Here is a 24,802-nt window from a genome sequence, read left to right on the forward strand (position 1 = left end):
TAAATGTTACATGTACCGACTTGAATTAATTTGCTTCATCCTCCATTTTTCGAGCCGAACATTATTAAGGCTTTCTTGCAGCATATTAGAAGCGATGGTTGGGTCGTCTTGTGATGCTAATATCGCCGTGTCCTCAGCAAATGTTGCCACCACAGTATTTTTCGTCTTTGTGAGATTTGCGGTATACAGCAGGTATAACACCGGCCCAAGCACGCTTCCCTGAGGGACGCCTGAATTTATACGAAAAATTAAAGTTCTTTCTTTACCATGATTCGAATCTTCTGGATCTGGGGATTTATTGTTTCTCGTGACCGTTTCGTAACAGAGAAATATTTTTTCTATGACGGAGAATATTTACAGTAGGAACACTTGCGTGTTATTTATGTGATTCTTTCAGGTCGTAACGAGGGCTTTTGTGTGGTCCCATCCTTTACGTTATTGTATTGTTTATTTATTATAATAATCATTTATAATCATTTGGTTACAGTAAATTAACGCGAGTTTTAGAGCTCCAGCAGCAATTTGTCCTTCTTAAACAATGAGATGGCCTTTGAACAAATATTCAAAATTTCTGAAATGATATTTTTATAGCTCCCGTAAAAATCTCCTTTATTCTCATCGAAATTTTTTTCCAATAAAACTTTTCATTTTTCATGTCCTTTGATATTTTTAAAATCTGGTCACCTTAGTAATAGGATTTTGTATAGCATTATATACATAGATTTCAAATAAATGCTGGTTTTTGACAGCCAAATATTTTTATAAAAGAATTTATGTTTAAATACTTTAAATTTACATTTTCTGATCCTTGGTGAACTAAATGATTAACTATCTCAAATATTGGTTTATTTCTTAACCTCTTTATAAAAAACACATTTTTACTTATAAATTCTCAAAGTTCCTAATATTTTCTGTTTTTCGGCCCCGTTCACAATTCCAAATTTTGCTCATCACTAATCATCATGTGTTATTCAGTATTATCGACGACACTGATAAAGGTTTGGGGAATAAACAGGCGCATATCTGAGATAGGATAATTGTTTTTTTCGCTCCCTTATTAATCAAAATTCAGTTAGACATGCTTAATTTGATTCTCACGTATTATAAATCGTAATATTGTTATAAAAAGACTTATAAACCAAAACTGGCATCAAGATTATGTGTTTGAATTTAGCCTGAGAGCAAATACATTAAATTTAATTATGCCTTCCAATATTCATATGATTGCAAACACACCAAATAACACACGACGACATTGATAAACGATTAATTGCAATTCTTACAATAATCACGCGCATGGCGATAAAAAATAAAGTCTTGAATTTTAAAACGTATTTATGTTGTTGACCGCTTTCGTAGCTGTTTGGGCCAAACCGCAGCGGAAGGTTCATAGCCGATTGTTTCTGCGCCATAATTTTTATTCACAATACTTAAATTATTGATATACCACATATAATAGATTTACATAGAAATATATTAAGGTACTTGTTAATTAGCACGGCGTTGCGCTCAAAAGCCACCAGTTGTTACTCTCACTACGTTTCCCAAACCTAACCTAAAAATATTAACCATTATATTATTACAATTATACAATTTTTCTCTTTTTATTCCTACTGATGATTAATCTATGGATTGTACGTATGTAATAAGTGCTGATGATGAAGATGCTTAAATATTTGTTCATATAAAAAAATTATTCAAACGACTAATTCGGCATAAGACCAAAGTCCTAAAAGTGTTTTGGAGTATATTTGTTTTTCAGCATAACTAAGTATCACATTGATACATTCTCTAGATATTCTTTACCTTTAAAATTCACATATGATGTACATAGATATTTTATCCAAAAATACTTTCGTCGAGAAGTTGGGAGTGACGTCCGAACGTGGATGAAGATAAACGGTCGAAGATGCTCAGCTTCGTTATGCGGAGCGCGTCTCATTACAATAATTTGTTGCTAAGGGGTGGTGTTAACAATATTGCGATGCTCGGCAATTTTCAGCTGCATACTATAGCGTACCTTAGATGGTCACTATTGCATCCCTTCCAACTGCTCAACGAGCTTGTCAAATATAATGTTTTCGGCGATAGCTACGAGAAACTGAAACAATTTATGTGGGACTATACATGTATCTTTTAGGTTCACTATCAGTTTGTATTATTTATCTTTTATTATTTAACAAACAAAACAAATATTCCATTTTCTAGTTATTTTTCTACAATTTTAATAAACAAATTTTGTGGCGAATCTATTTATGTAAGTGAGTGATTATTTTCAGAAGCACACTTTTCCGGGCACCGGTGCACACCATGGCGCAATTCCATACTTTGTAATTATATTTTTTTAAACATTTAAAATTAAAAATATAAATAAATTCAATATAATTTTTAACCTACATAATATAAATAATTTGATATAATAAACATATTAGAAGGGACTACCTATCCCTTTGCAAATTTATTATGAGAAAAAATTAAATGGATGGAAAAAAATTAAAATTTGGATTTCAATATAATATTATTTTTTAAATTCAACAAATCATTTTTTACTCTGTCAATAAAGACTCGATTGCTAAAAGGGTATGATTATATTTTTAAACCATATTTTAACAACCATTAGAAGTTACAATCATTATTTTACAATTGATAACACAATATAAAGAGTTAGCTTATAATACCTAATGTATTTTTAATTGATATTAACATAATCACAATAAAATAACACATTCAAAGGATGAAAGTTAAAATAATAAAATAAAAATGTTATTATTTTGTAACTAATCTAATATTTTGAGTTTGACAATATGTACTAGTTTAAATACAAAATGTATGAAAGTTTTTAAATTTTACCCCAAATTGTGTGTAATAGTGAGAGGCATTTTTGTTTTTAACGCATATTAATTAATATTTATAATAAATTTAGTCTCTCTTTATTTATAAATTTAATCCCTAATTGCTAAAAATCTATCTAAATCTAAATTTCAGTACTATTCCATGATTCAATACTGTAATAAAATAGTTCAATACTAATACTAATTTTACGGATCATTTAACATTAAAAAGTATAATTACATGTTTTATAATAATGTAGAAATGATATATTATATAATATAGTATTGCCAAAATAATGTTTAAAAATATGATTAATTGTTTTTCATCTATGAATTTATGTAATTATATGTACTTAGATTAAAAGAAATGGTAGAAATATGAACATATGGTAGTATTATTAAATTAATTTTGTTTTATCACAAATTAAATATTCATCTCTGTGATATAATATGATGATTATATCGAGACATATTCCATAGTATATGATAATATGTTTCTTTGTTATAAAAAAGTGCAATTACACACTTGTGCAAATAATAGGCTTAAATATATTTGAATAAACATTCCTAAAGTCTTTTAATGATGTCCCATAGCCGACCTTTATGTTATCCTTTTTCCTTCATTATAATTTAATTGTTCGATTGTTATAGTATCATATAGTAACAAAGAAAATTATAATGGTAATAAAGTCTCGCATATTCATAGCTTGTTCCCTGTTTATCGTTATTTCTCCATATAATCGACAACATATATTTTTGTTGACCTCAATATCTTCTGTCTGGTGGCCTTTCAGGTCAAACAAAAGATAACCCATGCACGATGACTATTATCTCTATGTGCCACACATCAACTTTTTGACGTATATTTATACACATACATATACAATTATTGCATTTTATTTTTATTTAGCAATGACATGAGTACAAAATACGCTAATGAGGCAGTTGCCATACGAGAGTAATTAAAATGTTACGATAAGTAAAGGAAAATAAAGCTTAATAAATACCATAATTGTTGTCTGTGCTACATAAAATATATTAATATTTTTTATCTTAATTAAAACTATCAGAAGGTGAATTTTTTATGTATCGTTCAAAATAATAATCATAAAATTGACTAGCTATCGGTAAGCCTAACGTAATTAAACAAGAACATGAATATGGAGCAGAAAAATGATTTTAATTAGTACAGGATATATAATTTTTTTAATACTGATTTAATTATTCCAATCGCTATTCCTGTACCATTGACAAATGCTAACTTTTCCTCGAATGTGGAAAAAATAAGCAGCAAATTTAAACACATTTATATATTTAATATTTAAATATACGTATTTCACATAAACATACATATTTGCCATATTATTACGTGTCATTTCATATGAATATATAAAAACATATTGTGTGATCAAGTGGACAATAAAATCTTGTGATTTAGAGATATACATAAATATGTCTATCGTGTCGGCGCCGACGCAGTGGTAACGTTTGGTAACGAGTGTTCATTTTTACCATTGTCTATGATGAAAATGTGCAACAGATATCTTTCAACGCCGGTATCCCTGTATTCGATACAAAAATTTCGACTTCAATTAGTGTATTTACTTAATCTTTATTGCTAAAAATACAGTAAGTAAACAGCTCCGCGAAGCCATCTTAGGATTAGAATTATACCGACCAATGTTGAGAAAAGTAGGCTTTATAGATAACAGACAAATAATTATATGGGATTAACGAACAACGCTTCAAACTAGAAATTTGAAAACCATCCGTTTATTAATGAATGATTTTTGATTTTTTTTCGTTTATAAAAAGAATATTTTTTTTAAAAAAGTTATTGATTTAATTTTTTAAAATATACAGCACATATCAGAAGATTACTTGCGTCTCTATATTAAGCATTCCTTATGATTTAAAATATAGACGCCACTATAAGATGTTAGGATGCTGAAGCAAAAAAGTATAAAAGACTTATTAGTGACCAGTTTCTGGAAAAATGTCGGTACTTAATAGCTACTGTCAACACAGAAACGTAACTACCCCCCCCCCAACAACAGACCCCTCGACCGCGGGGGGCCCATCGGCAAAAAACAGTGCTGTCAGAACAATTTTGAACAATAGGTTTCCGATATAAACTCTTAATCATTTAACAATGGTACTTTGGCAGACGGGTAGTAACGGTTGACAATTACACACAGATAGAACTACTGCAGTAGTATTTTTATTGAAATATATGCTAGTGAATGGTGGATGAGGCACCACCGGCCATTATCTTCTTGTCGAGGTCCACCCAAAGTGCTGCCCTCCCCTGCCGTCACATCAGGGTTACCAGAGTGCCGCTATAATGAATTAATAAATAAATATATAAATAGTACCCTATAGCACTTTAATTTTTAAATTTAAAAATAATTTCGGAAATTATTAATTTATTTACTCGTATTTATTATGGCCATAAACAGACGGCACTGTAGTAACACTAACGGGACGGCGGCGGAAAGCAACACATTCTTTAAGCGGAATTGGTCGTGACATAAGTGGCCGGCGGTGTCTCATCCGTCGTTCATTTACACAACCATTTTTATAGTGTAACTAAATTGTAAACTTATAAATAAATACTACTGCAGCGCCCCAATCTGTGTCAAATTGTCACTCGTCACCACCCGTTCGCTAAATTAACTTTATATAAAAATACCAAATCAGCGCCGCACGCGATTTTTTATAAATGCTATGTTTTTAAGCTAAAATAATCAGTGAGAAAAAGTCAATACAATGATTTTTTTATTTCACTTGCATTGAATCTGATGAAAATTTTGATATTATACCAAAAAAAATATAAAAAAATAATTTTAATTTATACGTAATAAAACACTAAATATAACACATTACTAATTTAATTACGCTTTTTATCTATGTATTAAAAAATATATTTTATTAAAATTGCTATTGCTGAAATTTAAAGTATATTATAATTATATTTTTTAGATCTTAAATTTTTTATGTTCATTTTAATTATTTGAACAGCTTTGGGTAACAATGAAAAACATAAAACCTTATTTACACTGGCAACCCAGTGTCATCTAACGTCAGCGCCCTGTTTATAAATCTGTCAAACAAGATGTCAAAATGAATTATTTTGCCGGTCTTTTCATCATTGCTCTTTCGATATATTGTACAATTTCATGGTAAGTCGCTTTTGCGTTGCTTTTTACCATCAATGAACCGAAATATTAAATTTCAATTAATTGTATTGTGTAATTTAATACACCATAGCGCACAATATCTTATCGCGTCATCGTTAAGTAATTCCTTGTTAAGCATAAGTCACGATTACATCGATATTATAATTAAACGTTTCAGGCTTATTCCACAATTGTTAGCATGGCTGTTTAAGAGGAAATATAAAGTCGATTTGAAGATAGGGCGCATAGTAATACATAAGTTAATATTAAAAGATGTTACAATTGTTAAAAAGGGATATAAGATTGTAAGTATATATAAATGTGAACTATCGGTATCCAGCGTGTATATTTATTTATTATTTTATTTTAGCACATAGAGCAAATTAGTTTTCACAGTAGCTTAACAAATTCGGAAGTTACTAAATTGCTATCTATCGTCATAAGAGATGTAAGAGTCAACAAAGACGTCTTCGAGAAAAAGCAATCAAAATCAAACAGTGGCCTTTTGAAACCTCTTCTTATGAAACAAAATTCATTTGTTACCAATGTTTTACCAACGATTACCTCAGATCCAATTAGTAAAGAGATCAACGATATCAATACTGAATTGAATAATATGACCAAAGATGTTTTGGACTTTCGCGACATGGAACTACCTACTAGCATTGTTTTGTTTACGCAGGTAATTTCTAGTTTGCTATTTTTTAATTTGTTAACACTTTATAATTAATTAAAAATGCAGTTCTTGGCGGTCAAGATCTATAATTTATCTGTGATGATCTTGAGAGCTGAAGAAGGTGAAGGAATCAATGCCGGTTGGTTGTGTCATGCTACAGCTGCGTCTGTAAGATTAGATGGTTCAGGAACAGCAAGTTATTTGCTCTTATCCGGATCGATTGCTGAAGCTCGTGCTAAATTATTAAGAAGCACTCCGAACCCAAATCGTTTACAGACATGTTTAGTCGAAGTGTCTTTTGGTGTTAATTTAGAAATATCAATGCTGGTAGATTCGCCTTTAAATGTAGAGGTATGTATGTAAATATAAAATTTCACCATAAAATATTTTTATATATATCATATTATTTTATTTTATATTGTTAGAAAGTAGCATGTAGTATAAGCAACCCGACGGCAACGTTAAACGAAGGAATTTATAGATTCATGCAAGAGAAGAAGTATACTATTAAGAAATACAATGTTCCTATAGACGTACCTCAACCAAATTGTCAAGATAGCTTACTGACCAGAATAACTCCTATCATTCCAAAAGTATGTATTAATATTTTATAAATAAATAATTATTTAATACTTTAAAACGCATACTGTTATTTTTAGAATTTCACTTTTAAAATTGACGGAACTGTCCTGACGGGAGTGCGAGAAAACAGTCGCACAGATTTCTGCGCTTCACTTCACACTCTTCAAGTATGTTTAAATGCAAAATTGTCGATGCTAAATTTATATTAATTTATAATATATATATATTTTAGATCAACGCTCGATTTTCTGCAAATTCTCTGAATAACTCAGATGACATGGACAATCCAATAGAAAGTCCATCGCCCGTACGGTTGCCCCAAGTATATCTAGCTTTTCAAATGGACCAATTAAAAATTAATAGCAATAAAGAAAAGCTTTTATTTCTTGATAAGTTAAAATTAGATGCCAAGGTTTATTTCTATTTTTATATTTTCATATAAGTTCTGTCCACTCATGTAATATAATCATATTCTTTAGAAACTTCCAGGACTAATAACAAAATAATACTAATATCCATAATTCATATTTCAGATTCTAACTAAAACCCTTTTAAATTATTAGTAGTATAATTATATGTATTAACCGTGTAAAGTATAACGTATTCGTATCAAATAATTCAATTTAAAATCATCATCAGGTTTATAAAATGTTAATCATTTCCCGGGTTTCGAGTTGTCCATGCGGAACAGATGTCCGACCTACTTGAAACACTGTATTTTAATATACTTGTCAAAGTCAGAATCTTTTTTATATAAACATTAATAACAATATTAAAAATACAGGGAAATACGTACATTTTCAAACTTACAGCCTCTGAATCAAGATGTGTTTAAGCATTTTATGTTTATAATTAAATATAAATTTGGTTTTGTCGTATTCACTGATTCTGGAGATTATTGGTTTAATGTGGTTTTTATATTTTTCGGTATGATTATGGCAATGTCCTTTAGCACTAGATTTACGGGTATAAATCTGTCAATTTGACGGATGTCATTAAAACAGGCCCAGATAATAATGACCAGATTTTTAAAAATAAGAAGTTTCCGAAAATAAAAATAGTGTTAATATATTTGCATTGTTCAAATATAAAAAGTCGTAAAAACCACAGAAAATATACTGTCTGATACAAATATCAGAAACCCGTAAATTTGACTGGTTTCATAAATCTAGTGTTAATTGTTCGTATTAGAAATCTACTATGAAGTTTTTTAATATTTTATTTTGAATAACTAGGAGTAAACAAAAATTTAAATTACTGATCTAATTAACTTTTCATATAGTTAAATTATTAATAATTCGCTTTTTCTGTTAAATTTTGGTCTTAGGGGTGCAATGACAGCAGCTCGTGATATGTTTAGTGAATTAAAATTTGGAGTCCCAGATATTTTACGCTTGCTTTTCATTTAATGTGGTTTCCTAGTTCATTTCTAAAAGGTGGAGGCCGAGAATTCAATTGCAATTGATTTAAGACACTAAGAACTAGTTATAACAGCTGTGTTGTCAGCCTACATCGATAAATCAGTTTATTTTAAAAATAGGAATGCATTAGCATATCGAATGAAGTGGAACATAATGAGTAAACTACCCTATGGGATTTCAGCTGGAATTTTACTGGGTATCTAGATTTTACTGGGTATCTAGCTTCAACTTTTCAGGTATAAGTGTTTAATGTGTATAAAATAATCAAGGGCTTTATATTTAGATAATTTATAGATGCTTTATATTTAAATAATTTATCATGCTTTTTCTATGTTTAGCATTAATAATCCTGTACTTTTTTTCATGTTAAAATCAGCGGAAATGTGTCCATTTAGCCTGTTTAAGTCAGTGAGTCATTGAATGCATTTTATGAAAACAAAATTGCTCGTTTATAATCTTACTAACGAGAGATTCTTTCAGATGCAATAAAATAATTTTTCAGATATTTTACCAAGCGAAGATAATAGGTTAATGAATGGATAAATAATCGGAGTGCTATTTTCTATCCTGTGTTTTTTAATTGGACGAATTTTAGCTGTTTTCCAGATAGTGGAAGAATACCTAAATGATAAACACGCATTAAATATTTCAGTTAAGTTTTGTATTAATCCATCTAATGCAGGGTATTTTTTATTTTTTAATTTGTTTACATACTACAGAACTTCCAGTGGATTTACTACGTAATTGCCTGATTATCTAATTTATGAATTTTTAAGAACAACCATTGTCACAAAAATATTTGTTTACATGAAAAACTAATTTTCTTCTTTGATTACAAGGAAATAATTTATTTAATATGTTTTAAATATAAACATTTAGTATTGAAACACAATAAATTTATATTAGAAATAAAATACACAAAAAAAAATGATAAAAAATAAAACCATTTTTTGGGCATTTTTTAACAATGGCCGTTTTTACAATAAAACTTATTTTTTTTAATATATTTATTTACAATTTTCTCATATTTGCTGCTTAAGCTTAACATTATTGAATGCATGCATACATTAAAAATACTAAAAAAAAATTTTAAATATTAAAATTAACAGAAAATTATTAGAAAATAATACAATACCTTCGTCAAGTCGAACCTAAGTTAATGACAATAATTAAAAGTTGTATTAAAAAGCACATTTAAAAATTTATTTAATTTATGAAGAAATCTCTCGACATCTAAGAAAACGAAATTTTGTTTGTGTATCAGAAGCATGATTGCACGCACAGACTAGAGAATATCTGTTCTGTGTATGCACGCGATGCGTTTGCTCTTGTGTTTTTGCGGCGTTTTTGTAATATGAGCTGCTCAATCTTGTGTAAAAAAAGGGTCGCTAAGGATCCACAGCTTCTAAAATTACACATATATATTATCACATTTTATTTTCTTCTTAATAACACTTGTGTGAACAACTCACATTTATCAAATACGAGGAATATAAAATAATATTTACATGAAATATGAGAAAAAATATTTTATTGATTATTTTCACCTTTTTAAATTTTAAGGAAGAAGACATACATTTATTTTCATTCAATGTTTTAAATCTATACATGCCTTATTTAGTCAGTTTAATGTGAAGAACCACCAATGTACAGGACATTGGTAGTTCTTCATACAAAATGTTTGGACATTGGCTGTTTTTCCAAAAGTGGCCTTAAATTTTTTGTGACAATGGTGTTTTTACAATTTTTACCTTAGCGGAGCTTGTAGAGAATGCCCAGCACATTTCGACAATAAAAAAGTGAGCATTGGCACTTTTTCATATAAAGCCTTAATTAATTTTCGTTCGTCATTTTTGATTTTTAATGGTGGAATATTAGAGTATTTATTTTTAAATGATTTTATTATTTTTCGTATGGAATTGTCAGCCGGATTTAATTTTAAAGTTTATTTTAACGCAAATTTATTAATCAAAATTTTTGATTGTGGTCTTTTATTTTTTCGCCATCATTTATTTTATATTTTAATTTAATATATTCAATTATCGAAAGGGTTAGTTCAATTTAAATACAACCTGTTATAACTCGTTCAGTTATATGTTGTACTAATGACGTTAAATACCATCCTCGAAAGCCTGCTACTGCTGAGAGTTCCAGTCTTGTATGTTTTAATTCCTCTGGATATATTGGTGCTTTTGAAGTTTCAAAGCAGGCCAGAGACCTATTAATCTACTACCAATCCCGGCGCAAATATGATTTTTGTTTTGCATTAATGATAGATCCCAGATAGACCCTGACAATGCAGACATCGCTGGCGCATATATTGTCTTTATTTAAACCAGTTTTTGTTCATAAACATATACATTACAGGGTAGGGTATTGGCTCTACGCCGAATCCCCAAACTTGAAGGGCCAAGGTAATTCATTCGAGGTTTTCCTTCTCGTTGTCGGTTACCTTCCATTTTATGGTGCCATACTTTAGCATCTACCCAATCGATTATGATGTCAGAATAATATTGTTAATCACTAAAATACAGAGGAATGAAGTGGTTCCTGAGGAGTTATTACACCCATACAAAAAAGGTGACAAAATAATTCATAAAAACTGTAAAAAAATTACGGTTCTAATCAATAAACTCTATTTTTAGACTTCAAACATGCTTTCAATAATGTGAATCGAGAATATATGCTTTCCGAGGGTTTCGAGATAAATTGTCCACCATAATATTCAATTTAGTGCTGCAGGCGATAGCGCACAAACTTAATATAGATTTCAATACCACTCCCATGTGTGCAGATTAAAGTCATCTTTAGCCTGAGAAAAGCGGCAGTACGTGGCTTAGAAAAAAATGAAGCTAAAACAAAATATATGGTTATTATAGATATAGACAGCACGTATACGAAGGAGTGGATAAATTTACTTATTTATCTATGCTCAACCCTCAAAATATGATAGAAAAAGAAATTAAAATGCGGCTACTAAAATAAACTATGGTACTAGGGAAAAAATAAATTCAGCTGTACAAGACTTTTATGATTATCGCGTATGACTTTGAAACATTAAGTATGACTCTACAGAAAAAAAAACAGCTGGACAGTCTTCGAAATAAAAATCCTGGCGAATATATTTGGACGCACAAACCTTGGATGGCGAACTTATTCAATGAAGAAACCAGCACTAGATTTTGTAGTATCTAAAACCCCTGAAAGAATGGATGTAAACAGTCATGAGAAGCGAATGACGAATTAGTCTCGTAGTGGAAAAGGAAAATTGGAAGCAGCTGGTAAAGAGTGCTTGTAAAGAAGACTAAGTCTCACCCTGGGACGTAGCGCCAAGAAGAACTCTTGTTGTTCTAAAAATGTATTACTAGCCGCGTATGGTAACCCCTCTTATATTACATTACATTTAGTTGAAATGTGTTTCCTTTCTTCGTTTATTTTTCTTCAACTGCGAAAGTGAATTATTTTTGTTTATTCTGTCCATTTGGCAATAAAAATTAAGAAGACTCGTGTCTTGTTAATATACTGTGATTACGTAATCTAAAGGCAGAGTCATGCATGCAACATCATACATTATATGTACATCTGTGTCTTTTATGTTAATATTATTTAAATTATACTTTTAGAACCTTGTTAGTAAAACTATATTAAAACTCACTTTACATTTAATAAAATAATTAAAATGGACAGAACTTATTTAATATATTATAATTTACATTTTAATTAATGATTTTTTCATTACAGCTAGTTAATGAAGTTCTTAATTTATATCTAATTCTTAAGATGCTAACACTGTCGTATAATCATGACGATATATACGAATGGTTCTCCAAATATTTTCTTCCAAAAGATCTTGATTTGTTATCAAGTAGTAATATCATATTTAAAGAAAAGAAAAGTATGTTGTTTATCATTTTACAGTAATGATTTATGGTTATCTAATTATGAATATTTTTAGGCAATACTGTACCTTCATGGATAAGTAAATTTTGTGACATTTGCGTCATACAAGGTTGTGCCGAATTTTGGAACGTGTCTTTAGGTGGACGGCGAGGCTCACACTCGACTACTCTAGCGTGCAAAGGTCTCAAAGTCAAACTAGATCAGCTCTCAGATCTTCGTTGTATGTATATTATTAAAAATTGTATTAATCTTCGATTGATATGATTGATCATATTTAAAATATATATTTCAGGCACACCCTACAAATCAAATTTTGCTAGTTTGATCGTCGGAATGCGACACTGGAGTACTGAGCTGTTGATCGATTCAGCTTGGTTGCAAGTCGGAAGCAGTGAAACGCCGACAAAGAAACATCACACGTGGGGAACTGGTTTCTTTGTGGGCGTTGCGCTCATCAAATGGGGTAGTCACGGTTTGTCCGGTACCAAAATCGAAGCTATGCTAGATTGCCTTCGCGCCGAAGGAAGTCCAATGATCGCTAAAACCATCATAAATCTTATCGAATGCATAAATGACTATTCTTCAAACACTGGACTAAGACGCGAGCGGCAAATTGTAAAATCTGATAGTAAATTAATCATTAATATAAATCTAACGAACGTAAACTTATTCACTTTGACTCAAGATAACATAGCTCTAATGGCACGTATAGATACTATATCGATTGAGAGAAACGGTGCCAAGAGTGGATTCGTTATTTCTGGGTTTAAAATCACCGATATAGCAGCAAGTAACAATCACTACATTTGCCAAAGAACCGAAGAGATAAACAACGCGTTTTGTTTTGTGAAACTAGCGAGGATTGATACCGAAGTAAGGTTGTATACTATCGAACTGTTGGAGATTGTTAATATTTATTGGAGCGCTAATCTTCATCTGAGATGCTTGGCAACGATTAAAGAACTGAAGGAATTCAGATCATCGCTAAGGGAAATATTAAACATTCAAAATGAACCTGACAAAACTGAAAAACCTTCAAGTAGTTGGAGCTTAACATTCAAAGGTGACGTTGGCGTTCATATCAAACTATGGGAAAATCACAAACTACTGTTCAATTTTGGTCTGTATATCTTTAATGGTGATACAACTATTTTTTTATTAAGAAAATAATCGAATATACGATTTCAATAGATGATATAACATTCGCTCGAGACGTTGGAGGTTTTAATATGTCGTGGAATTCGTGCCACATAGCCGTTGACGATGCTGAAATATTCACCATTGAAGGAGTTACTCTAGAAAGAATACAAAGTAACGATAAGATTCTTGAGGAGCGACAAAACGCTGAAGATTTTGTGTTAAATTGGAATAAAACATGGTATACTTAAAAATAAAATTTATGCAGAAATTCGTATTTTTATACTTTAATATATTTTTAGGGGTGTAACTATATTATCATTCCGTGTTATTTTCCCACACAAACATAACTTCGCAGAAGCCATTCAAGATGAATTTGTATCATTAACGAAATGGATCAAAATGGTGCATAATTATAAAAAGAAGCAATTTACGGCTGATAGTCCTCTTCCTAGTGATCTTTGCATTCAAGTGAGATTAAAATTAAAATATTTTTAACTATCGTTAATAAAATATTGATTTTCGTTGTCTAGATTGAAGAATTCATCTTAGAAATGACTGATGATCCATTTGAAGTGAGGCTAAGAGACAATTATGAATTATTAGAAGACGAATACAAAGAGAGTCTCAAAAGGAAAAATATGCTCGATGCCAAAGTGAGTAAAAATGCGTTATTAACACATGTAAAATGTTTCCAAACATATGTTTATATCTTAGGTCGCAGAATTATGCAAACCTCATTTATTTCTACCGGCTGGTAAAGTCGAAGAACTGTACGCCGGTTTAAATAGATGCAACGCTCAAATATACGTCCAAAGATCGCGTCAGCTCTCGAGAGGAACAAGCAGTCGCACTTTATCCACTTGCCGCCTCATGAAGCTTCATATTTTAGCTCTGGCCGATCCAACTATTCACGGAACGGTCAATTGCGTTAAAAACTTGCGACAAATCGATCCAGATAGTCCTTGGCCTGAAGAAGGACTCGAATTTACGACATTGTGGTGTCGCTGGATTTCGGCTTCTTGCAGCGAATGGAGGTTGCAATTGAGAGATTTTCCACAACCACTCTTGTGCGCCGTTTCTATCAACTTATGGGGAAGACTGATGGGAGCGGAGCAATCTCCTCCACCAAGAGGTGATAGATCATTTAATATTAATTTATATAATACATTATTAATTCTTCTTAATTTAGCACGAAGAGTAACGAAAGTCGATCAAGGCGCACCTTGGGGCTCGATGGAAATTGAACGTAGCATGACTTCTTTAAAGTTCTATCATGATCTAAATTGCGAAATGGATCAATATAGATATGCTTTTGGGCCGTGCTGGGAGCCAATAATAGCACAGAGCAACTTAAGTAATAGTTTTTTCATGTTCTTGACGATGACAGATTTTATTTTGTATTTAATTAATATTAAATTTTATAATAGGTTGGGAACAAGTGGTTCGTGGTTCAAGAGATCCTAGTGCTCCGATGGTGTGGTGGGATAAGATGCGGCTGATGATGCACGGTAGACTTACGCTATGCGTCCATCGAATGGCTTTATTATTACATGCCTCGCTTGATCCTTACAACACCACCGAAGAGATGGAGTTGGCTTGGACTGATTTAGTACTGGATTGGACCAACGGTAAGTTTATGTTTATATCATTACCTATTAAAAAATCAACGGAAAAGATGCACATATTAGTATAATAAATAAATTGACTCTTTAAAAACATGTATTTTATAAAATTATGTACTCAATGAAACTTGTTTTTAAATGATATTTCAGAATCAAATATTGAAATGGTGATTTTTTCTGATATTTTTGCGCACCATTTCAAAGCTTGATAATATGTGGGGGAGCACCTATTTATGTAAGAGCTATTTAAGTATTATTTCAATTAATAAAAGTGTTTTTCAATCTTAAATTATACAAAAAAAAACCAACATACTTCAAGGCTCAAAGGTTCATGACATATTTAGGTGCCCAATGCATACTGACGATGACTTCTAAGGTGTCATCTGCGGTTAAAGGGTTAAAATCGTTTCTTTAGTTTAAATTTTCCTCCTTGCTAACTAACATTGCCAACAAATTACAGGTTGATATTATTCATAGCTTGAAAATTGAATATCAACAAATTAAAATTCACTATTTTTAAAAAAAAATTTAGATTGAACTTAAGGTTTATCATTATAAATTCTGTTGAATTCATCAATCACCTTCGATTGTAAGAATATCATGTATGATTATCGATGTTATCAATGGCTAATAAATTAATACAATATTTGAAATGTAAAAAGATTGTATGTTTCAATTTGAACATATTTCATACAGCCTAAAAAGGCAATCTATCTATATGGGATTCTTATATATGTCTTCTGAAGTTAGCAAGCCATGCAACTAAAATGTTTGGTGGTTCTATATATATATATATATATATATATATATATATATATATATATATATATATATATATATATATATATATATATATATATATATATATATAGATTGATTCAATTCGAGTTTCCTATGTTGGCAGCACTGTAATTCAGACAGCTGTCAATAATTATGCGTTTTCAAAGTATCAAATGCTAGTTTGCAATAACACATTTACGAAACGGATCGCTTAACCACCGCTCAACGCAAAATTTAAATTGTTCACTTGTTCTACAGAAATAATAATTCTGTACGAACTGTGTATCAAAATTTACAGGAAGATTATGGTCAATTTCATCGTTCTATCGAGCGAATAATTCGAGGAATTGCTTATGTGATCTAAAATCATAAAAAAATTATACTTAAATGCTGCTTGGGATCTGCAATCGAATTTGATTTGGTTTTGTAGAAAAAGTGATGTGGCTTTTTAATTTGGCGAATTATAAGAAGTTCAGACCGTGTTAATTTTCTCAGCGAATGTTTCAATATATTCACTGCTTATATTAATTTATGTTTCAGCAAAAATTGTCTTCAAAGGCGATTTGAATGTCTATGTTCGAACTGCTTCAAAATACGACGACTGTTGCCTTCTTCATTTACCGAATCTTCGACTCGTTTCGAAGATAAAATGGTTATGTTTAGCGGATCCTAATGATCATCATTGTGTGATACAGTGTGCTCCAGATAAGATTCCTGAGTATTCAATCAATCAGGTGCATTTTTTTATTCCTCCTCTTATAATACTATTTAATCTATACTATCTAAAACTGCATCATCTCAAATCAGGAGCATGATTCATTCCGTGCGTTTCGATCTCAAGGACTGGACATACATCTGTCTTTTGAAACTAGGCCAAATGCAAATGAAAATGATTGTCCAAGGGTCTTGCTCTATGGAAGCACACTTCGGTTTGTATAAAATTTCTCATAAACTAATGATTTATTTTCCGTTTATTTATATTTATTTTACAGGTGGTTCGAGAGCTTGAAACAAATCTTATCCGGAGCTACTCGTCCGACTAGAAGGGGTGCCGTGTTCAATAATGTCCGTCCTCGAAAGCCTCAACTTTCACGTCATTTCCGCAACGCTCGTCTCTCTCTAGCTCTACATTGCTTCCAAGTACTGCAAGCTCTTTTATACTATTTTTAACGCTATCTATTCTCATATCAATCTTGTTTATAGACGACATATTGGATGTCATTTGCAAAACAGCGAGGAGTTGACGTCTGCGGTCAACGCGTAACATGCGGTGCGCAACACACTCTTTTACTTACACCCACAAGGGATGGATTACGCCGAAGACCACGTGCCACATGGCCCCCCCTATACATCAATTGCGAACTTAATAATGCAGAAGTCTGGTTTTCCTTATTTGAAGATCTTCACAAAGAGGTAATCATTTTACTAATGAATTAAATATATGTTACAATTAGTATCATAATATTTTTTAACATTTAAAAGATAACGGACCTACCAAAGCTTGTGCGTTACTATTGCTTAAGCGTTGGAAAAGTTTCTTACGGACGTGAGCTTAGCGGTGGACTTCCACCTGCGAATACCTTGACGACTGGAGAATCTCCGCCGACTCATAGATTGGTCGTTCATGACATGAAAGCAGCTTGGACAAAAACGAACAGAGATATAGCATTCGCTCTCTTTGATACATATATGAAGAATAAGGTTACATTTTAATGTTGAATATATTTTGAATATTATAGAGCTATTCATTGTATAAATTTAATACATTACAGCAACTAAAAAAAAATCTATCGACCGAAGCATTGAAAATCTTTCATGCTGAGGATGCGGAGTCTAATGTTCAAAGTGGACGTGGCCCTCAACCGGTCACACCAGCAACTCCACCGACGGCTTCCATACATGTTGGTCTTACATGATTTTTTATTATTAATAAGATTGCCATGCAATATTTATGGAAATATTATTTTTTGTATCAGACTAGTGGTGGTCAAACTCAAGCTTTGCTCGCTCAACTGGTAGCAGAAGCTGAGCATAAATCTGTGGTCTTCTCGGATGATTTATCTGAAGGTACTACACAACCACCTCCGCATGCAGCTGCTTGTGCTCTTGATGATACCTCACACTGTAATTGGCTGAGTAAGTTCCTACTTTTTATAAATTTTTATATAATATTCAAAATAAATTATTAAATAAAAAAAATAATAACGATAAATAAAAGCCGAAATCACACAACTGTTGCTCTAGTAAAAAATTCTAAACAGCAAATTCCTTTATATAGTACTCATAAATATGGTTGAAACTACCTGTTAAAATATTTCGGTCAGACTATGCACTTGTAAAGGGTAACACACAATTTTATGGGGTGCCCCATTATTATTCTAAAAAAAGTAGTACCGGAACACTATTCCCCTTTAGGAAATATGTGGGTTGTGCAAATCTTCGATCAACAATTTGTTAGAATATCTGTTTAAAATTATTTGATCTTGAACGAAGAAACAGATCTAACAATTCGTTGTTATAAGATTTATTTTTTATTTTGCAAGAAGAATTTTTGGTACTTGTTTAGAATGAAGGCGCCACACTCAAAAACCAATGGTTACGTATTCTCCCCTGCATCACATTGCTGGTTTGGCCCTAACTTAAGGTGACCATATTTTGAATATATTAAAGGAGGATAAAAATATAAATATTATTTTGGAAATTTTTGTTCAAAGGCTATCTCAAAAATGTTTGTTTGAAGACAATTCCTAAGAGAGCTAAAGAAAAAAGGTCATCATGGAAATTTTTCTTCAAAATCTCTTTTTAAAGAACAAAGACGAATAAAAGGAGAAGAAAATTTTTGAGGACGTTTGGTCAACTTGCCCTAAGCTTCAAAAGCGGCAAACAACGTTTTGCTACATAAATACGTTTTAAAATTTAAACAGGCTAGATGTGAACGAGCGGCAGTGAGCGAGCGCTGGTCAGAAATTGAACACCCCATGAATAACTCTCTGAAACGAATCTACTTAAAAGGAGGATTAAATGTTACAGCAATGTGACGCAGTGGGGATTTATGTAGCGAAACGCTGCTGGCCGCTTTCTTTGCCGTTAGGGCCAAACTAGCAATGTGACGCAGCGGGGAATACTGTTTTCCACTTTGAAAATACTAAATCCAGCAGAGCAACCACAGACTGGCTAATTTTTGCCCCCCCCCCTTTTCCAAAGGGGGGGGGGGCAAAAATTATTAAATTTATAGTGCAAGTATCAAATTTATAAAGAATTCGCACCATTTAAAAAATATTCATAATTCTGAGATATCTCAAAAGTCAAAAAATACCTTTATATTGATGTATAGTTTTAAAATCATAGCATTATTATAATGCAAATGGCAGTCGTTCAAAAAATAATAAAAAGGCTGCACTTTAACAATTTTTTATGATATTGTCTCATAAAAAATTAATTATCAAAAATACTGGTAACCGCAATTTTTAGTATTTTATTTTACACAGAAACAATAAAAGCTCAATCAGGTTTTCTTTATATTTTTTTTATTTTGTTAATTTATATTCTACTGAGCATATTCTATAACCAGATGGCCCAAACTTTTATCTTAATAGCCGAATTTGCTGTGTACTGTATTTTACTGTAAATATCAATGAATTTAAAACTAAAGTAACATTTTATTCATAGTTGTTAATATTTCATCTATAATAATATTTAAATATCTATTCCAAAAGTCGCTTTGGTCAACGCCCAAGTTGTACTGAGGGGGTGCGAAACAAAAGGTTACGTAGTCTTATGTGCAGCTCGTGCAGAAGTAAGACAACGCTTGAAAAGATCTTGTTCCACATGGGCTGGATCTTTGCAAAGCATGCAATATTACGCTACAGTCAGTGCGAGAGAAAATCTTCATTTACACGGCAAGTGAAATAGACTACACATGGCCTAAAATAAACACTCGTTTTATTGTATAAAAATTGATTTACAGAAAACATTATGTGGGTGTCTGTTGGAGAAATTGAGGAAAAGGGTCCACCCGTTTATTCCGCTTTACCAGACGTACCGAGTCTTGTTGGGAGCGGTCATTCGGCTGGAGGTGTCTTGGGTAGTACAGTCGGACCTTGCGACGATCAATCTCATGCTCCACAAGTAAAATTTACTTTATTTTATAAACATATTTTATTTAAATGCTTATATAATGCTTCTTTTAATGATTTAGCTCCAAAGAATCGTATCTCGATGTACTTGCGAATTTTATTATGTTGGATACGAAGAATCTGTAGTTTCAACTGAACCTAACGGTGGCAGTGCCTGGGGAGAGCCAGACACCCCTTGCGATTCGTTCACTCTTATGCATCACGACCTAGACGTTTGTACGAATTCATTACAGGTAAATTATTATTTAATATGTTATGTTATACATCAATGATTTAAAAAATCAATTTGGATTTTTAGTATGCTATGTTACTGGACGTAGTCAACAACTTGGTGTTGTATGTAGAACCGCAACGTAAACGTGCATTGGAAAGATTAGCTCGTATGCGTTTCCAGATACAACTACACCGAGTATCCGATCCGAGAAGACCTATACAACTTTTACAGAATCAAGTTTGTATTTATATAATTGAGCACTATATAATACATTATAATACATTATGTATTATAAATACAGGTTAGGGGATTGGTTGCAAAGCTACGATATCTCGAAAGAGAGACTTACTTAATACAAAAAGCGCAATCTGAAGGCAACGCTGGCCCAAATCATGACCAAAACTTACAAGATCTTCAAAGACAAGTTATGGAATGCAAAGAACAATTGGCTAGAGATGGAGAAGTATGTTATAAAAAAGTAAAAAAACATGTAAAAATGTGTCTAATATATTTTATTTAAACACAGGAACTACATACAATGGTAGCTTGCTATCAAGAATCGAGATACAGAGCTCCAGCTGCACAGGCACATTCAGCTGCTCCCGTGAGAGCCAACGAAATTTATTTCAAACATGCTCAGTGGCGACTCACGGATGCAGATGGTCAATTAGGAATCGCCGATCTTGTCCTTTCAAATTTCCAGTTGGTTTTATGAGTATTTGATATTATTTCTTCTTGAATATTTTAGACAAGGATATGTATTTTTTTAGGTATACTAAAAACACTAAAAGTGATGATTCTGTGGAGCATTTGTTAGAGTTGGGTTATGTACGAATGACTAATCTTCTTCCCAATGAGGCGTACACTGAAGTTCTGGTGCCGACGGAAGGTCGAAGTCACATGCCAGTGGCGAGACAAAGAGTGCTGAGAGTCTTTTGCCGAGAACGTCCGCCAGTTGGAGGCATATCGGTCAAAGAACACTTTGAAATCAACGTGGTACCAATCACAATAGGTATGTTATAAAATTAATATCTAATAACAACTATAAATAAACTCAGTTTTGAGATACTTTTTCGTGATTAGTGGCCGTTGATGATTCGATTGATGATGAATGATTGCCATTAATTGGTGATGCGATTGGGTGTCACATCTTTTATAATGGTCCTTCGAGGAAGCTTGAAAGAATAGAAAATGAGGTCAATTGAAAGTCAATCGCATTAGAGTTTAACTCCACCTCCAAAATCATCCCATTTGTGAAAGTATATTTTCAAGAGATTTTACGTTGGGCGACAGTTAGATAATGACCAAAATATAAAACAATCGTTCCATAAAACTAACTGTTTGTGCATTACTGTTGGACAGATTAGGTGCGAGCGAGCATTGATCAGAACAGTGAACACCCCATGAATAACTCTGCAACGAATCTTTTTCTGAATAAAAAATCCGAAGATTTATCTTACATTAATGCACAAACAATTCGTTTTATAGAATAAAGTATTTATTTTAATGCATATATCTCTTAAAATAATTCACTGTTAAATCACACCCTTCGAAAATTACAAAGGACTGCTAATTTGATGTATGGCCATTAATGTTATTTCTAGACGAGTTTCAAATCTTTATTATTTGAGGATTTAAGGAGTTTTTTTTATTGAATAATGACTTTCGATGGACTGTGTGGCTATTGTGCAATTCTGTGTGCTCTGCCGATATTTATTGTTGTAAACCAGGTTTATAATAGTCATTGTTGAAACCCTCACATTTTTGTTAAGATAGAGAAAGGACTTATTTGCTTAAATAATATTCATATAATCTTAATTCTTGATAAGTCGCAAAAGTCTGCAAATGCCAGCAGTTTTTTAGATTTGCGGAAAAAAACAAATTTAATTTTTTTTATCCTAAAATTTATTATCTATTTTTGTATTACAGGAAGTATCAATTAATGGGTTTTTGTATTATATATTTTTTAATTAACTTCAATAACTTTAGTCAAATATTTAAACAAAAAAATTCTGCAATCACGTCTTGCAATGACATTTTTGTGCTTTTTCCAGTGGTATCGTTTGGGGGATAGAGGGGGGAATTTACCCCTCTTGTTTTGTTAATACCGATTTGAAAAATACCGACCCGCCGTTAAATGGTTTTAACCGCTTCCCGGTCACAGTACTTTTTTAAAAATAACTAAAAAACTTATGGGCCTACCCTTTCCCATAAGCTGCATGGGCCTACCCTTTCCCATAGGAAAGGGTAGGCCCATGCAGCGGTATAATAATATGTAGCCATTGTAAAACATTTAAAAAAATTCGTACAAAATTAATTTTTAACTAAAAGCTAAGATAATTTTCTCGAGAAATTGCTGATTTTTGAGATGAGAATTCACAAAATATAAATTTACGAGTTTACTTTGACCGGGAAGGGGTCAGCATAGAATGTCATAAAACGACTAGGAGTCGATGACTCGCTGGATTCAGGGCATCATGCGTTTTTAATTTCTGGATATGCATAATGATTAAAAAAAATATAACGATCGAGTGTTTCAGATGATGTATGATGTAAGACTTGATGAAAAACTATTTCAATTTTCCGTTTTGCCTGATTAATGTATACATATTTGTCGATCCTCTTGGGTCTCCCCAATCCCAAGGGCCCGCACGCGCTGCCTACCCCTGCAGCATAATAGTTACGCCACTGTAAACTATTCTAACATACCCAAAAAAAGAATAATAAAAGATATAAGGAATATATGGAATGTGTATTAAAGTAGCACGTGTATGCTTTTCGTTTGTGTTGAACAAAAGCTTGACGACGCTAAAAATACAATTTATTAACTACTGTAAAAAAAATGCTTTTGACCATAAATGTTTTAACTAGTTTGCAAAATACGACACTTAATTAGTTTTATGACTAAATATGACTCGTCACATTTTTATGACTTGCTAACGCAACAGGATTGTCCGAATACAATACGATTCAACACTCTCATATTTCGCTAGCGAATGTATTCAAAGAAACATTTATGTAGCAAATTACGATCAGTAAATCAGCACTTTTATTATTTTATATTTTTAGATTTTTGCTTCGAAATATTTTATTAAGCTACTAATGAATGTGTTCCTTACTAAAATATTCACTTTGCTCTGCCTTAATGGTTTTTTAAGTCATAGAAATAAAATCTTTTTAATTATAAAGATAATCCTCATATCATATTATCGCAGTGCTATGATATCATCTTTCTTTCTATTCGGTTTCATATAAATTACTATAGCCATGTTTTATTTCTTCAATGTATATTTATGCATCGTTGATGTCGCATTTTCTAAAACGCTTTTGTATATATAGTTTTGAAAAGATATAAGCAATAATTTAGAAGAATACTATCGTCGTATTTTAGAATTATAAATTTGAGATTGAACTGATCTATAATTTTATTATTTTTTAAAGCTTTGACGAAAAAGTTTTTCAACAAGATGTTGAAGTTTTGCTTTCCTGAACGAGATCCAGATAAGATCGAAGAAGGTAGCATCGATTACGACGATACGGCTAGCACTACTGGTAGTTTGAAAAACGAAAAAGGAAGCAGTAAAAAGGTGAAAAGTAAAAAATTGGGAAAAGACACCAATTTCTATGTGAAGATCGAGCAGAAGGACGACGTTGAAAAAATGAAGGTATACAATTCTATATTATTAAACAATTAATAATAAATTTTACTAAGATTATGTCGATCGAATTATAGGAAAGAGCCGAAAAAAATAAGCTCTTTATTTATATTAAAATACCAGAAGTACCGGTCCGCGTCAGTTATAAGGGGAATAAAGAGAAGAATTTGGAAGATTTGAGAGACATATCGATCGTTATTCCGACGTTGGAGTATCACAATGTTACATGGACATGGTTAGATCTATTATTGGCTATGAAGTCTGACAGCAAAAAGGTTATAATATCTCAAGCTCTCAGACAAAAGCTACAATTACATAGAAATAAAGGAGTCGGAGGTGGAAGTACTTCTCCTCCTGAAGAAGATAAAGCTCGGATGCTGTTAGGCGACAGAAGAACGGTATAATTGTAAAAATGTAATTAACTAAAAAATCTCGATATATAAAATTTTATATTTTTTAGGGAGAGGCTAAACCACAGAAAAAAACCTCAACCAGCACATTTAGATTTCAAAAGTAGTTTTTTATTTATTACATATTTAATTAAATATTAACTTATATTTGTATTAAGCGAAAGTATATTTTTATTTTATTGAAATGTATTATCCTAATAAGTATTGTATCATGTTTATTTATTCTAAATTATTAAATGCATTTATTTTTATCTA

At 31.7% G+C, this 24,802-nt stretch overlaps 1 protein-coding gene and 1 long non-coding RNA gene across 2 annotated transcripts; both read left to right on the plus strand.

Annotated features, from left to right (window-relative positions):
• The first annotated feature begins 5,889 nt into the window (after positions 1 to 5,889).
• hob (bridge-like lipid transfer protein family member hobbit) lies at positions 5,890 to 24,802 on the plus strand. Its single transcript, XM_088203222.1, has 33 exons — positions 5,890 to 6,013; positions 6,189 to 6,315; positions 6,381 to 6,692; positions 6,753 to 7,037; positions 7,112 to 7,279; positions 7,346 to 7,435; positions 7,501 to 7,680; positions 12,431 to 12,584; positions 12,645 to 12,809; positions 12,882 to 13,709; positions 13,781 to 13,967; positions 14,029 to 14,197; positions 14,260 to 14,382; positions 14,444 to 14,861; positions 14,919 to 15,083; positions 15,157 to 15,357; positions 16,672 to 16,865; positions 16,939 to 17,060; positions 17,124 to 17,271; positions 17,335 to 17,544; positions 17,614 to 17,832; positions 17,904 to 18,032; positions 18,108 to 18,267; positions 19,848 to 20,030; positions 20,099 to 20,259; positions 20,330 to 20,500; positions 20,566 to 20,718; positions 20,783 to 20,944; positions 21,008 to 21,183; positions 21,252 to 21,493; positions 23,923 to 24,146; positions 24,215 to 24,535; positions 24,598 to 24,802. Exons 1-33 carry the CDS (start codon positions 5,955 to 5,957, stop codon positions 24,652 to 24,654), a joined length of 6,663 nt encoding a protein of 2,220 aa, XP_088059348.1. The 5' UTR covers positions 5,890 to 5,954; the 3' UTR covers positions 24,655 to 24,802.
• Positions 11,103 to 11,951, plus strand: LOC148226695 (uncharacterized). The gene is made up of 2 exons (XR_015812189.1): positions 11,103 to 11,269; positions 11,335 to 11,951. It is a non-coding gene; the product is annotated as an uncharacterized LOC148226695 (long non-coding RNA).

This window comes from Plectrocnemia conspersa, unplaced genomic scaffold (assembly GCF_051122295.1).
Source record: "Plectrocnemia conspersa isolate PC_06_02 unplaced genomic scaffold, ASM5112229v1 ptg000014l, whole genome shotgun sequence".
NCBI lineage: Eukaryota > Metazoa > Arthropoda > Insecta > Trichoptera > Polycentropodidae > Plectrocnemia > Plectrocnemia conspersa.

Bases quoted from the DNA above. Each gene is read 5' to 3' on its own strand.
- hob (XM_088203222.1), top strand. From the start codon at position 5,955: ATGAATTATTTTGCCGGTCTTTTCATCATTGCTCTTTCGATATATTGT. The intron at 6,316-6,380 runs GTAAGTATATAT...ATTTTATTTTAG, and splicing joins TTAAAAAGGGATATAAGATT to CACATAGAGCAAATTAGTTT. The intron at 13,710-13,780 runs GTCTGTATATCT...CGATTTCAATAG, and splicing joins CAAACTACTGTTCAATTTTG to ATGATATAACATTCGCTCGA.